A 17,706-nucleotide genomic window follows, 5' to 3' on the forward strand; every position below is an offset into this window, starting at 1 on the left:
CATTTCATAGGTTCATTTCGTGAAATTATTCGTTCATCAAATGTTTGTCTTAGTAAATTGGTCATATCATGGCATGTATGGCATGTGGCTCGGTTCTGCTGAAACCACATGATGAATTGCCAAACCAAGCTGAACTTAAAATAGCCGATAGTTATCAAATCTACAATTAAAGCCGTATATAGATGTAACTATGGTAAAATAATGACTTATAGCCACCTGACAAAGTTGGAATGTGCACAGACTGCATTATTTTCTGGATGTAAGTTCTCCAAGGCTCATTTCTTAACCATCAGTAAACACTTGGTAGATAAGCAAACCATTTTTTATCAGCAATTCAGCCGGCCAAATTCCCGAGAAATAATAAAAACAGTCCTCAAAAGCAATCAGTTCTTATATCAATCATGACCCTGGAACATTCCAATAAATTGAAAGAGAGGGGAACCAAGGAAGATAACAATGTGACTAGAGAGAAAAAGATAGATAGATAGATAGATAGATAGATAGACAGAGAAAAAAGTAGGAGAGAGAGATGGAGTAAAAAATTGTACCAGTTTGTGATGATGATATTATCGGGCTGGAATATTAGGAAATCCTACAGAATATTAGTGTGAAGGAAGCGAGGTGGATGGATTAACAATCAAAGAATGACAGGATTTGTGTTCTTATTGTATGACACCAACGTCAATATCCGAGAATATATATATATATATATATATATATATATATATATATATATATATATATATATATATATATATACACTTGCATGGGTGCCCAGCGTTGCCCGGGTATTTGGAGGTGTATGTTGAGCAAAAAAAAAAAAAAAAAAAAAAAAAAAAAAACAGTGGTCAATGTTTTTAACTTTGATCCCTATTATGACCCCTTAAAATTTGTTGTTTTGGGCTCAAATCAAGTTATTAAGTAAGATCCATGTCCAACGAACCGATTTCTAAAATTTCAAGTGTTTAGACTGAAAATTGTCGGAGGAGTTTGGTAGAGTTCTCAAAGGTCAAATCGTTGAACTTTGACCCCTTAATCGCCAAATTTCTGGCCGAAAACCGATCACATCGATTTCCCCAAATCTCAGTACTCTGTATATCAAATTTCGAGTCATGTAGACTTAAAATTGACAGTTATTGTGCAAAGAAATGTACAAACAAAAAGAGAGACAGATACACAGACACGTTCACTTTTATATATATATATATATATATATATATATATTTGTTCGACTCAATACTCCAAAAAACAATTTATAAGTTGTTTTTTGGGGTATTCAGTCGAACAATAAATTTTGATTGTAAAGTTCAACTTAAAGTTTTAATTTTCTTTCTCTTATAATAGCTCTACTCTCTATTGCGTGTTGAGATTTTTTATTCGGTTGGGATTAAATTATCTATATATAAATACTGGTATTTATATTAGATTGAAGTTTACCATTGCGTGTATCAGGTAAACACTACATCTTTTGATTTCATTACTTATATATATATATATATATATATATTAGCCCGTTTACCTGTCCATTCCACTTTTTTTTCAGAAACCACTGGCCAATCTAACTTCAAATTTGTATGAACCTTTGTTATGATAAGGTACAACGAACTAAGTATTATTGTATCTGTTCAATGCACAGTTAAGGATTAATAAGGATTAATATTTAATGCAAAAATGAGCGCAAATTTAATCATATTCAACCATCAATTTGGCATAAAAAAACTCATATAATTCCCCGGGCTATAAATTTTGTCCGTTCTTTATCGGCTAAAATGTATGTATTTCTCTCTCTCTCATATTACACACACATATACACATACTAAAGAAACTTTTAGTATAATTTATTAAAGCACTGGGCGAGGGGGGGGGGCTTACCCGGGAGTAAAATACACTTAAATATAATATTTTAATTAGTCCAGATTTCGTATATATTATCATAGAGTCGTGATTTCAAAAGTGAAAAAAAAAAAAAAAAAAATTTAGGTGCCATCATCTAAGTTTATATGCGTGACACGCATATAAACCGATTAAAAATAAAAAATAAACTAAGATGAATGTACAAAATGTTTAACGATCTTTTCAATTTTGACTCATTTTTGACTCCTTAAAAACAATTTTAACTGGTTAAAGACCCATAAAAGAATGGTCAGTAAAAAATCCAAATCATTTGAGGCCCCTGGCGCCGCTCTACGACTTTTAGTTTTGGAGGAGATAGTTTGAAAATATGGAGATAGACAGACCAACAGACAGACAGACAGCCGTTTACATATTAGGTTTAATATAATAAAAATAAAAAAATGCACTTTAAATTCCCAGGGATACGAAGTTCAAAATATTGCAGACTTAGCACTTGCATAAGCCGACTTGCTGCTACAAAATTCACAATTTAAAAAAACTTGTTCATTTGTATACTAGTGAAACTTGAATGCCTACTGAAGAGAACTTGAATGCCTACAGGAGAGAACTTGAATGCCTACTAGACACTGTCCTTGAGTGTCTCTGTACAGGGGGTTGTCAGAACAACCTGGCATGAGGATACTTTTTCCATAAAAGTAAACCCTGACCAAATGTTCAAAATCACATAGTATTCGCTGCCCAAATAAGATCTCCTCAAAATGGCTAATTCATATTAGCTTCTACGAGGAAGGGTGCACCTTCTCCAAGTGATGTTACCTCAAGTAATAGCACGAAGCTGGATACTCCACCAGACTAGATAAATTCTTGTCCTGAAATCCAGTAAGACCAAGAGACCAAAATGAAAGATATACTACAACGTATGAAAATGGTTCATTGGGGAGAGGAAAATCATGTTCTCAACTTCTTTACAAACTCAGTTTCTGAGAAATAAAGAACGTAAGTGGAACATTCGAATATCTATGTATCTCATATAGAGTTCAAGTGTTAGCCCCAGGTTGTGGACCCCTTGATTTCTGAGAACTTCGACTGAAGTAAAATAAAACAAAAAGTGAAACAAAGCAATAAACCTAAATTTAAATTATTAACTAGAAATTATATATAAAAAGATATATATATATATATATATATATATATATATATATATATATATATATATAGGCAAATTTGGGCATATTTTATTGGTTTGGAAATATAGGTTCTTTTTCACTAATTGTCATAAAATTTTGGCCATAGAATAATATTATAATCTTCAAAAGTCTGCAAATTTTCATGTAGTTTTGTCCTATGGAACCAAAGATATGAGCATTTCAATATTCAATTTGGCTACGACTCTGGATATATCCATGTATATATATATATATATATATATATATATATATATATATATATATATATATATATATATATATCACCTTTTTTGGCAATTTTATAAATTCGAAATCTCAATTACTATCAATCAGAATGTAACCAATGAAAGCTCGTTGGAAAGCTAATGACCTAAATTGTGTAGTGAGTTATGTGACATTTGCCCTTAAGGCCCCACATTACTATCTCAAAAAGTGTAGTATCACTTTTCTATATTAACATAAAGTAAAATGAGCACCCCCTTTATGGCCACGTTTTTGGGAGGTATTTTTAGGGGTGGTGTTTATTGTGGCCTGGTAGACCAATACAAAACCTACCTTAAAAAACATGTTTGCTATAGGTTTTCAGGTGGGTTTACCCCCCCTCTCTCTCTCTGTATATTTATATATATATATATATATATATAGTCATTCACATACAGTACTGTTTCATAGCTCATCAGTGCGGCTAAACAAGCAACTACCTCAAGCCATGATCGAAACCCAATCGCTCAAACGGCAGTCGGAGCTTCTAACCATTGCGCTATACGGCTGCTGCTATGCGGGCAGTGAAATAACAATGTTTTGACATTGTCCAAAGTACCTAAGCTTAATTTGTTTACACAAAAAGCATCGCTTCATACGCTAATGGTAATTTGTATATCACTTCCCATATATATATATATATATATATAGTCATCCACATACAGTACTGTTTCGCTGTATCACAGCTCATCAGTGCGGCTAGACAGGCAACTACCTCAAGCCAGGATCAAAACCCGACTGCCAGTACGACAGTCAAGGCTTCTAACTATTATGCTACTCGGCGGTTGCTGTGCGAGTAGTGAATTAACGATGTTTTGACATACCTAAGCTCGATTTGTTTACACAAAGAGCATCGTTTAATACACTAATGGTAATTCGTGTATTACTTCTCAATATGCTCACCTCAACATAAGGAGAAAGAGAGAGCCTGCAGCTGTTGTGACATTACAGGACGGTGATAATCAAAGTAAGCAGTAAAAATGAATAAATTCATGATTATTGGAATGTAACGTTATATTGACTACTATCATCAGAAGGTTAATAGCTTAATATGTTTCTAACAATAAAAATTAAAAGGCAAAAAAAACCATGTCTATATATAGTTCTCTAAATTCCCATCTAAAACATTTCTCTATATCCTCCTCTCTAAATAAATTGTTAAGCGGTTTATTTTTTTACATTATCAGAAATGATACTAATAATTATGATTTTATATGGATATCAATGCAAATACTGGCGAAGCATAATTTTTTTCGTTATTTTTAATAAAAAAAATGTACACTAGTGTATGGATATGAGATTTATGGATACAAATGTTGGCTGAATTAATATTACAGTTTTCTTTTTTTTCTTTTCACTCTCTGGTGCTACCAGATCAGGCTGTCTAAAGATACTGGACTCTTGACCTAAAGTGCATCAAATATTGATGTTATTATTTTTTATTCCTTTTCGCTTTGCAAAACTCAATCATGTTCTGTAAAACAATTAAAGCAAACACCATGACTAAATATTTGAAAATATAAGAAACTTAAAGTATAAAACCTTTGAGTATTCATTTTTTGTGGACTGTTATCCTCACCTTCATAGTTGTTGTTTCACCACGTTTCGGCCAACTAGTCCTCTGGCCTTCTTCAGGGTGTTAACCGTGATGGGACCAGTGCATAGTGGATAGAGGTGTTGAGCCTCTACAGTTCCAGGTTAGCATTGTCTGAAGATAGTGATTTCAATCTTACCCAAAGAAGGCCGGAGAATTTGTTGGCCAAAACGTAGTAAGACAACAACAACTATGGAAAGCAGCATTACTGGATACAGTTACAAGACTCCTCAGCATTCCAATCCCATTGCAGTTAACAACCTGAAAAAGGCCAGAGGATTAGTTGGCCGAAACATGGTTAAACATGCAAAAAACGAATACACAAATTATGAAGCCTCATCTCAAAGGATCTTATATATATATATATATATATATATATATATATATATATATATATACTAGCATTTCAGCCCGGCGTTGCCCGGGTGTTTGGAGGTGTATGCTGATCAAAAAAAAAAAAAGAGTAAATTTTTTTTTAATTTGACCCCTATTATGACCCCTTAAAATTTATAGTTTCGGGCTCAAATCACTTTATTAAATTAGATCCAGGTTCAAGGAACCTATATCTAAAATTTCAAGTGTCTAGACCCAAAATTGTCGGAGGAGTTTGGTAGAGTTCTTAAAGGTCAAATCGTTGAAATTTGACCCCTTAACAGCCAAATTTCTGGCTGACACCCGTCACATCGATTTTTCCAAATCTCAGTACCCGGTATTTCAAATTTCGAGTCTATAGACTAAAAATTGACAGAGTTATTGCGTAGGGAAATGTACACAGACAGACAGACACGTTCACTTTTATATATATATATATATATATATATATATATATATATATATATATATATATGCAATCTTTTTCCAAAATTACTGGTTTCGGTATGAAATAATCCACAAAAAGTTGATATGCCATAAAACAAAATAACCAAACCAAACATCGTGATTAAATATTTGAAGATATAAACAACTTGAAGCATAAAAGCTTTTACCAAAATTAATGGATTCAGCATTAAATAATCAGAAAAGGATTGATAAAACAAAACAATCAAACCAAATTCTTTCACTCTTTCTTTGGTCAATAATTTTAATGCTCTGCCGGTCAATAATAGCAAAATTTCCCTGAACTTACACCGTTCACTTCTAACTCTTACATTCACAATAGCACCAGCTGCAACGCTATATTACCAAGATAATAAAACTTCAGAACAACCTCAGCTCTTCCTCTGCCATTCTAAGACGATGATAAAAATTAAAAATAACAAATTCCTACAAACGGATGGAATTCTACCAAATATACTCTCAGCCAGTATTGTCAATCCCCTGCCAACTAAGAATGAAGAATTGCCCTACCACATCCCCACCCCTTCACCCCATCCCGGGAAAGAACTGGCTGTGAGACAAAAGCTTGAATGGAATAATCAAACTAGCAGAAACTTTTCAGGACAATGGAAAATTGAATTAAATGTCTCCTGGGCAAATCATATCAAAATTGAAAGTTTCAATGACGTCGGTATCAAGTGATTTGTAATGTGAGTTCTAAGACAGGCTCTGATCTGATGACCTTTTCAAGCATTTCCTTAAACTTCCTTATTCCTTTGATATTATTTATTGCCATTTCCACAACATAGAAATATACATTTAAAAAATTAAGCTCGCTCGATGGTTTAATGTTGTGCAAGGACCCGTGGTGTAGTGGATAAAATACTTAGTACAATTCAGTTGTAAGTAACACTCTTCTGGAGGTTGATGGTTCAATCCTCAGTACAGACAGCATTCAAAATACAATTGCGAATTATTTAGGACTTTTACCCAGTTATGAGTGACAAAACGAGAGCATGCTATCCCCGTGGATTAAATAAAGGATTCTGTTCGAAATTCCATACAGATTCTCGAGCTTGACAGAAAGATTCTTGAGTTTGATAAGATACACCTGAAGAAGGTCAGAGATCAGAGGTCACATCAACTGCAACGTTTTGAAAATAACATTCAAGATGAGAACAGTAATTTGAAGAATCCAAATAATACAAAAGCTGTCTTCTTAAATGTGTATCCCATCCCTATGGCATGTATGACTGAGGCTTTACTAGTGTAAATATGAGTGCATTGTGATATGGATGGTGTTTATTTGCTCCCCCACTGAGCAAATTAGGCACAAGGCCGTTTTTACTGTGAGGTAAAAACCAGCTCCCCCAAAAGCAGGCAAAAAGGGGGCACTCTGGTTACCAAAAATAACAATTGTCCCAGTATAGAGGGCTTCCCCTCCATTGACCGGTACAAACCATCTTAAGTGCAGCATCTGCCGGAACAGATACTACACTTTGATCATGTCACCCGGGCCCCGGAGGGCGCGCGGGCAAGTGTGGCCGTCGGCCAATATGTGCATTGTGATATGGATACTTTTTATGTGTTGAATTATTGATGTCATTTTGAAATTTTAACATGTAATGAAATGATAACTTTTCTGAGATAAAATGAAAGTTCATAGAAACTTTTCATAGGAGAAGTACGAAAGACATTCAGATATAATCTTAGTCCTTAATTTTGTAAGTATGACTCATGGGCTGCACTATAAATTATACTGCCATAATTTAATTATGATCTGATTAATGCTATATATAAATTATACTGCCATATTTAAATATGATCTGATTAATGCTATATATAAATTATACTGCCATATTTAAATATGATCTGATTAATGCTATATATATATATATTATACTGCCATGATTTAATTAATGCTATATATTGATGTAGTTTCATTTTATAGTCTTAATGGAATGTAGAATGGAAAAATGTGCACTACTGGAGGTGAAAGAAGGGAAAACTTAAAATAGTAGAGAGCATAGAAATGTGGCCACTACTATAGATAGCATCATCATCGTCATCATCATCATCATCATCATCATCAAATTAACAATAATTTTACATGCTGACATGTAGTTGACAGCTTTTATAAGTCGATATTCACTTATCTCTGCCAGAGCTGGCTTTGCGCATAGGCAAAATAAACAGCCACCTAGGGCCTCCGATTGGTGAGGACCTCATACAGGTATCATAAGAATAAAAATTTATATATATAATGTTAATTATGCATAAAACAAAATATATCAGACCAGATACTCTGATCAGGTTTCTTTGGAAGTTATTTCCTAAATCGTGGCAAGATTTTTATAGGCTGGATTCTCTTTCTAATGCTGACCCAGTGAGGTGATGAGGATAAACATTTTTATTGCAGCACCATCTTTAAGTGATTGCTCACTTCACATGCCCTTAATGTGCATAAGCCTTTATGTTTAATGCATTTGTATTTCTTGAGTCCCTAGTATGCAAACACCTTTATCGTAATAGTTGCTACATTGCAATTTTTCTTTTATAGAAATCGCTCCAGACAAGGCATGAATCCACTTGATGTAAGGAGCTATTAAGAACAAAAGATGATTATTGTAAAGACACGAGATGCTTATTGGCTCTTATTTTGAAAAGACCAAAGCTATATGTAGGATGAAAACAGTCAGCAGGAAGAAAGTTTCACAAGCTTGCAGTTTTTGCAAAGAAGCTACTAAAATAGGAAGTTGTGGTTGTATTACAATGAGGTATTAAAACAGCGAGTTGATAGAGACCACTAGACCAATGAATCAAGCGAGCTGGAACAAAGGAAGCAGAGAATAGATCAGACAATTCTGAAAAAATGTCATAACAGTATTTATAGAAAAGACTGAGACTAGCAACATCACGTCTGTGAGATAGAAAGGGAGATTGCAGAGAAGAAAAAAGGGTGAGGCCAATCAAATTACAGATACGTTTCTCCACCTTATCAAGAACTCTCAAATGGAACAGAGACTCCCCCCCCCCGCCAATATGACTGCTCTACTCTACATCCTTCTTCAAAATGAATTTAGAAAAAGAAATGTTTTTTGAGTTTTACCTGAATAAAGAATAGTTTTGGTTTTCCGACTAAACTTGGGGCTCGGTCGCCTTTGAAAGGAAGCACAAGGATATTGAGGGGAACGGAGCCATCGGTTGCATACACCGCTCCCTCCCTGCCGTGGGAAAGGATGGCAACACCAAAACAATCGGCATCGGAATGGTCTTTTGCAGCCACTGGAAAAAGAAAAGAAAATGAATCGATGAAAAGAGATGAAACTGCATTTGTGAATAGAATCAGTATTGGCTACAATATTACGTTTAGTGTTTCTCTTTAAATACGATTAGGATTAAAGTTAGGGTTTCTTTTTTTTTCTTTTATGGGAACTTCATTAAACAAGGCATGAAGCCAATTGATGTGATGAGCTAAAAAAAATACTACTTTAAGATCAAAATCAAGCAATGATAAGTATGAGATGGATAGATTCCGGCCAGAAAACAGCAATTCTTCCCTCTTTGTCAGAAATATCGCTCATGGAATGTGAGGACTAAAGGATAAAATATATGAAGCAAGAGGCTGCCGAATGCAAGTAACCCCAAAGTCTACTTTCTAGTCTCTTAAGTAACTTGGTTAGTAAATAAATGAATATTGGGAGAATAACATTATTTTATATAAACAACTGAAATATAAACTTGCTTTTGTCTGCTTTCACTGCTGAATCCGGTAATTTGGGAAAAGGTTTTCTGCTTCAAGTTGTTTATAGCTTTAAATATTTATGCATGGTGTTTGGTTTGCTTGCTTTGTTTTATGGCATATCGACTCTTTTCAAATTATTTAATGCAAAATTCAGGAATTTTGAGAAAAGGTTTTCTGCTTCAAGTTCTTTATAGCTTGAAATAGTTAATCTATGATGTTTGGTTTGGTTTGGTTTGGTTGATTTACTTTACGGCATATCAACTCTCTTCTAATTATTTAATCCAGAAATCAGGAATTTTGGAAAAAAGTATAATGCTTCAAGTTGTTTATAGCTTCAAATCTTAATTCATGGTGCTTTGTTTGGCTGTTTTTTTTTTTTTTTTAATTTTTTGGCGGTATATCAATCCTTTTTATGTTATTTAATACTGAATCAAGTCATTTTAGAAAAAGGTTTTAAGCTTTAAATTGTTTATATCTTCCAATAATTATTGATGGTGTTTAGATTGCTTGTTTTTGTTTTACAGCATATCAACCCTTTTTGAGTTCAACCATTTTGGCGAAAGGTGTTTTATGCTTCACATTGTTTATATCTTAAATATTTATTGAAGTTTGTTTTGTAAAGGAAAATTGTTGTTTTTATTTTTTGACTCTGCAGAACTTGATTGAGTTTTGAAAAGGAAAAGGAAAAAAAAACAATAGCATAAATGTGTGATGCATTTTAGGTCTGGAAACCGACATCTTCAGACAGCCTAATCTGGTAGCACCTCTTTTTTTTTCAAACCAATCACAGAAAGCGTATTATATTAAGAAAGCGGACACATCTTTTCTGACGGCTCCAAACAATTGCAATTCACCAGATATGAAGGGAAGGAAATCTGTAACACTTTGGGAAATCAGAAGTAAGTAATTCGTTTTTGTTATTGACGGATCCGAGAAACGAGAAAAAAGGAAAAGAGATACTTAATGGAATGGACAGATTGAAAAAGAAAACGTAGCATGGATGGATTAGTTTAGATAAATGAAACTTTCGGCTCAAAAGATGCGGATGCTAGTCAATGAAAGATGCAGATATAGGTCAACATTTTCAGATAAACAAACTTGATGAGAGTAAGAAGTGGATTAGGGTGAGTTGTTGTTGTTGTTATTATTATTATTATTATTATTATTATTATCTTCTCTTTGAGAACAACTTGTAGGAGTCTGAGCGACAGGTCTCCCCAAATTTCCAGTACTCTCCACCTCTTTCAATAACCTTTGCAAAAGAATTTGCATTATTGCAGCAGTCACTTATCATTGATTTCTCGTTGACAGCAACCATTGGTCGGGTTGGGTAGCAATAAGCCTCCCCAAGGTCCAAGTACTCTTTTCACTCATCTAGTGAAGGTCTGGCTAGTGCTTTCTCTCCTCAGTCTTTCCATCCTCCTTGATCCTCCTCACTTATTTAGTGTGGTGCCAGTTTATGGTGACATACACACACAACAAAAAAAAACAGACGGTGGCCAGGACGCAGAGCCATATGGGAGTACCTTACAATATATCGTTTCAGTTTTCATGATTCCATGTGATGTTACTTTGTGTTTTACATCTGTAGCCGTTTCTGTGTTCACTTGGTGCCTGTAGTTCAAGTGTAATGTTAGTCTCCACATTTAAGGGTTTTCCTTAATATTTCTGCAGTTTTCATTCTTGTTATCCATTATATCTTCTCAGCCATTTCTCTGATTTCAATCTCTCCCATTCTTTTTTCAAAGTTTTTTGGTATTGTTCCTAGTGCTCCTACTATTAGTAGTGTTATCTGGACTTTCTTTATTTTCCAGATCCCTTTGAGCTCTCTGGTTAGTTCCATGTATTTGCTCTGCTTCTCAGTCTCCTTGATCTTTATTCTGTGGTCTGCTAGAATGGCAAAATCTACAATCTGACAGGACTTTTCCTTCTTGCTAACTATTATTACATCCAGTATTTTTGTTTGGATGTCCCATAGGATCTTGTAACTTTCATTTTCCAGTACTGCTGCCGGTTTGTGCTTGTACCATTTGTCTGGGTGTTCAAGATGCAATTTTCAACATAATTGCCAATGTACTGCCTTCCCCACTTGATCGTGTCTATTTTTATATTCTTTTTGGACTAATTTGCTGCAGTCACCTATTATCAGGTTCATTGTTTAGTCTCTTTGTCTGCAGAGTCTGCATTTGCTATTTTCATGTGTCTTTTCGATCCTTGCTTTGATGTGGTTGGTTCTAATTGCATTATCTTGTGCAGCTGTTTTTAGGAATTCAGTTTCCCTGTTTAGGTTTCTTTTTTGTAGCCATTTCTAAGTGTTTTCGTTAGTCTCATCTTTTGTAATCCTTATGAATCGTCCATGTAGCTGTTTCTCTTTCCATTACCCTCGTCATATCTACCATCTCTTTTTCTATCTTGTTTGTTTTCTCAGTATCTCTTACTGCAGTAATTATTCTTTCAGTGTTTTACATTATGTATTTTTCTAATTCTTTTATTTTTTTGTGTTATTTACACAGTCTTCTATACACACCAGCCCTCTTCCTCCATCTTTCTTTTTCACAGAGAGTCGGCCAGTATCATCCTTTGTGTGATGTGCATTGTCATGAGTTTCCTGGTCTTCCGGTCGAGATTCCTCACTTCTTCTTTGGTCCAACTTATAAACAGTTCAGTGTATCTCTCTAGTGACACTGCACATGTGTTTATTCCTTTAATTAGATTTCTAATATATAGTTTACTTTTGAGGAGTTTTCTTGTTCTTCTGAGGTATTTATTTCCAATTTTCTCTTTCATTTCTGTTGTTTAGATGATGTCTGCTTCCAAAACTCCCAAGCATTTGTAGCTATCCTGTTCACCTAGTGCCCTCATCTCTGTTTGATTGGGCAGTACTATACCTTCTGTTGCTTTCACTTTCCCCTCACTCATGATCAGCAGTGTGCACTTTTCCATACAGAATTCCATTTGGATATCCTAGCTGATGATTCTGGTTTAATTTATTAGTGTTCCTAGTTCTGTCTTTGTTTTTGCAAACAGTTCCAGGTCATCCATGTATATTAGGTGGTTCATTCTTTCATTCAATTTCCAAACTCCATATTTATGTCTTCACTCCACTGCTGTACAGTTTAAACCAGAGACTCAATTTCCTTTTCAGTTTTGCCAAACAATTTCAGATAATCCATAAATAACATGTGGCTGATCTTCGGTTCTATTCTTCTCCAGTTGGTATCCCATCATTGTTTCTCTTAGTACATATGTCAATGGTATGAGTGCTATTATGAATAAAAGTGGCGAAAAGGAATCTCTTTTGAAGATACCACATCTGATGTTGACTGTCCCTAATAGTTTCGCATCTGAAAAAAGGTTTTTCCAACTGCTCATACTTTTTCCTATCAACTCAATTATATTTTAAGCCACCTTTACCATTTTCAACGTCCAGATTACACACGAATGTGGCACCATGTCATAAGCCTTCCTATAATCTATCGAAGTTACATTTAAATTTGTTTTTCTCCTTTTGCAGTTCTTTAAAATACATTTATCAATCGATAGTTGGTCTTTTGTTCCTAAACACCTTTTCCTCCGACTGGTAGTGAACCATTTACTTCAAGATGGTCTGATACTTTTAAACTTATTGCTATTATGATGGTCTGATACTTTTGGCTTATTGCTATTATCCTTGTCAGTGTCTTTCAAAGCAAGTTCAAGCAAGCAATTGGTCTGTAATTTCCAACATTTGGTCATTTGCAGGATCTTTCATTATTAAAATTGTCCTCCCAAGTACAAGCCATTCTGGTATCTGGCAAAATCTGATACAATCATCCAGAGAAACAGCAAGCCTCTCATGGATTTCTGTAAAAGATCGCAACCAGTACCCATGAATTTCATCAGGTCCAGGTCCTTTCCACTTAGGCACAAACTTCATTTGTTTTCTCAAATCTTCAACAGAAATATGGATATCCTCTTGTTTGTGCCCTTCCAGTTTTTGACTTACTCTAACGACCAAGTTAGCATCAACCTCGTGTGAAGTCTTTTTTGACCATGTACTTGACCAAAATTTTGTAGCCTTTTGATGGTTAAGAACCACATATTTTGGTTTCATCTCCTTCCAAATTTCTAAAAAAAACCTTAATTGGTTTGTTTTGAATAACTTGTTATCGTTAAACTGCTGAATTCTAATCTTAGAATCTTTTGCCAAACTCTGCTGCTTTATCTCTTCCATAGTGGTATTAAACCTCTTGGCTTTCAATTGATATCGTTTATCCAGTTCTTCTTTTTCTCCTTGTTTGTATTTTTTCCACTGACCTTTGAACCATGTCTGAATTCAACCTAGATCGTTTCCTTAATCTCTTCAGGTCACCTTCTATGCTCTTTCTCCAATATGGTTCTTTTTTTTTCTGTTTCATTTTTGTTTTTTTCGCCCCTACCATCTCACCAACCAATACAGCTCCTGCCTGCAAAATGTTTCTGACATATGTTATGCTCTCCAGTGACACCTATTTCATTACTCTGTTCACTTTGTCACATTCCTTAACTTTGTTTGGTCAATATTCTTGCAATTAAAAATCTTTCCTTTTTCACTACTTCTCATTAATTTTTTCAGTCTATTCATCAAATTTAATTCATCATCTGCTATTTCCATACTGGAAATCTCACTATTATTAAGTAAGCTATCTCTCTCTCCTTTTGAACTATATCATTATCTATCATTCCCATAGTGTCATTTCTGCTTTCTTCTTCTAACTCTTGGCACTTTTGAGATATTTCTGAAAATGTCTCGGAATCAGATTCGAACAAGGTTTCAGCATAGTCAATGCCACCAGCTGATGCACAGTGCGATTGGCTGTTTACTATCCTCCTCTTGATCGATTCTATTTCAACTGGCATAAGTCATCCTTTTTTAAGCATTGTTTTTATCTGATTCATCAGCTTATTTTCCGTCATTTCAAACATCCCTCGTTCTTCTCAGCATCTTCATGTCACCTTTCCAATTTTTCTTGTATGGCCATCCAATTCCACTCCCAGTTTATATTCCACTGCAAACTTGTGCTCTTCCTTGTTCAACTTTCTTTTTACAACAACAGATCTCTTCACTGATTTCCTACCAATGTAATAATTAACTTTTTTTGTCTTGGGCAAACTCAATACTCCAGTTACAGAAGTGCTACCCATTTGAATTTCTGACCTAGAGGGCTCAGAGTCCTTCATGAAAGGTGCAGTCCTCCCCAGATTCAATTTATTTGTATTTGTATTCATAAGAATGAGTTTATTTGTGGAGATTCCTTCCCCTGTATTTTTATCGAGACACCATCTCTAGATGACTGCTAATCAAGGTTAAAGAGTGCTTCACCTGCCTGTAAAACTTAATTAGCCCCTCCAGACGTCAAACTAGTACTTCCTTATCACGGGGGGGGGGAGTTTTTTTGTTTTTTTTAAGCCAGAAATTACAATCAGCTTTCCTTCAGTCTTGACAGACTATGGATATCCAGGGTAAGGTAAGCATGAAATTTTTGTGGCAAAAATTGCGCAATCCTCAACCATACCTCTCTTGATTCGAGTGTTGAATACCAGTGGCAAGTGGAGGTTCAGAACGACTGGAAACAATGCTGAGAAAAGTAGAAAGCACATACAGTGCCTAGAATTCCCAAATGGTCACCCATCTGGTACTAGCCAGGCTCAGCGTTGCTTAACTTTGGTGATCTGCCGGGAACCAGTGGGTCAATGTCATTATGCCATACAAATATATATATATATATATATATATATATATATATATATATATATATATATATATATATATATATATATATATATATATATATATATATATATATATATATATATATATATATATTTTAAATTGACATTATCACCTCAATTTTAATTTTCAATTTATGTACTAATAAGCAAAATTCATAATTACCCATATCCATTTTGCTAGCAATATATCCTCCAGTGAGATATGCCATTTATCAAAATCCATGGGTTAAGGAAAAGACTTTAATAATTATCTGTACACCTTTGTGAAACAATAAATTTTGTTGTAATTATACATAATTTAACTCCAAATTTTCATTTATATATTTATATGCATATATATACATACCAATTTTTTTCTCAGCCATAACCAACCCCTAACAATTAGCACAATATACATTAGTATTAAACGATAACACCCTCTGAAGCTTCATTTTCTACTAACATTACATATTAAGGCCCCTACGTCAGTGACGATTAATTTAGCTAGTTTGAATTTTCAGCAGAGTCACACTGAGTGCATGATAACTCAAATCTGTAAAACAGAATCATTTCCAGGGTTGGATGGAAGACGAGTCACTCAGATGCAGAGGGCTTCAGATCAAATAGTAGGCAAAACAGAAGTCAAATGATGATGAATGACGAATGACGTCACGTTTTTTGAGCTGAGAAAAACAAGTTTTAAAATCAGTCTCTCTGTGAAAGCTGTGTGAATTGTTAGTCAGCCAACAATATAGAATGATCTACTCCGAATCTCTGTCCATATGCGCCATTCATTTCACTAAGTTAGAAAGTTAAAAAGTAGATAAATAACTATGATAACATTAGCCCATTCTCTCTAAATAAAATCTTGTAAAAAACTCAACAAACATCTCTTTGTGTAGAATTGATATGTAGTTTTCTGGAAGCATTGTGTGGGATAGGTATGCAGTAGAGATTTAGAAGGCTATCACAATACAAGGAATGAGATATAGTCGGTGTTGGTGGAAGAAGGCGAAAACAAGTGGCGATTTACAAATCAATAAGTACGCCTATATATACATATATATATATACATATATTTATTCAGTTGTATTAAATACAAATGTCTTACTTGTTATGTCTGCGACAATATCCATAATAATTTTGGAAAAAATTCCCTTTTCAAATGGTAGACGTGACAGATCGATTCAAAGCACGCTAGAAGCAGCCATTCGATTTCTGCTCCATCATTTAGCATGCTTTGAATCGATCTGTCACATCTACCATTTGAAAAGGGAATTTTTTCCGAAATTATTATGGATATTGTCGCAGACATAACAAGTAAGACATTTGTATTTAATACAACTGAATAAATATATGTATATATAGGCATATATGTATGTGCTTATTGATTTGTAAATCGCCACTTGTTTTCGCCTTCTTCCACCAACACCGACTATATCTCATTCCTCGCATTATGATAGCCTTCTAAATCTCTACTACATCTCTTTGTGATCTCTTACTCATGAAAAGAAGCTTATTTCTATAGCAACCACTAGACGAAATAGCGATGATGAAAAGGAACAGCTATATCAGGTGCAAAGAAGGGATTATATATAAACACCCCCACGTATGTATAAAGACTATTATTTTGTTATTATAACTGTTAGACTAACATACAGCAAATTACACCATGCTCTTACACCTTGAAGAAACAAAAATGCAACAAATCTAGATGCAAAGTATACCAACACATCACCAACAACAAATTTAAATTACTCTTCCTCTCACCTGTAATAGTCCCAAGATGGTTTACCTACTATACGGCATCATGTGCACAAAATGCTACTACATTGGTGAAATTCGTCTATGCTTTAACAATCATAAAAAAATATTAGAGAAAAACCCACACACTACACAGTAACCACGCATTATAATCTCCCAAACCATACCCATAGACAACATCAAATGCATCCTCATAGACTCCAGTTTTAAAACAAAACAACACAGACGCAAATACAAAACTAAACTCATCCTGAAACTCTAAGTCCACTTCTCAGGACTGAATAATGATTTTGGGCTACTATTTGTTTAAATAAAAAAATGCTGCCTAGACTAGTCAAAACCAAAAAGATCCCTAGCAACCGTCTTTGGGGTGATAATTATAGAATCCAGAGATTTATCAGTTTTCTAAAAGAAAATCAGGAAGAACAGAACCAGAATCATCAATAGCAAACAACGTGCAACACATATATACAAGTACATTTTTTTTTTTTTTTTTTTTTTTTTTTTACAAAGGCATCACCACATTATCAAGGCCCAGAGGCCACTCAAGGATAAGGGTTAAAGAGTGTACAGTAGAAGTTGGTCAATATAGTAATCATTAGTAATGAAAATTTGGTAAATTTAATAACTTATATGGAACGGCTCATCAAGAACTTATTTACCTTAGACTTGAACACAACCATATTGTAGTCAGCCGGAAAGCAGGAAAACGGAAGACAATTCCACAGGCGTGCAGTTCTAAGAAAGAAGCTTTG

The 17,706-nt window shown here is 34.3% G+C and overlaps 1 protein-coding gene across 2 annotated transcripts in view; it reads right to left on the reverse strand.

Moving 5' to 3' along the window:
* The window catches only part of LOC145266287 (caspase-3-like), a 396,145-nt gene that overhangs the window by 13,277 nt on the left and 365,162 nt on the right, over positions 1–17,706 (reverse strand). For both annotated transcript variants that reach the window (XM_080121830.1, XM_080121829.1), the window contains one exon: positions 8,822–8,997. In XM_080121830.1, coding sequence (XP_079977956.1) covers positions 8,822–8,997 — 176 coding nt within the window. The remainder of the gene's footprint in view (positions 1–8,821; positions 8,998–17,706) is intronic.

This window comes from Euprymna scolopes, chromosome 41, assembly GCF_053919585.1.
Source record: "Euprymna scolopes isolate OS-2025 chromosome 41, ASM5391958v1, whole genome shotgun sequence".
NCBI classification, from domain to species: domain Eukaryota; kingdom Metazoa; phylum Mollusca; class Cephalopoda; order Sepiida; family Sepiolidae; genus Euprymna; species Euprymna scolopes.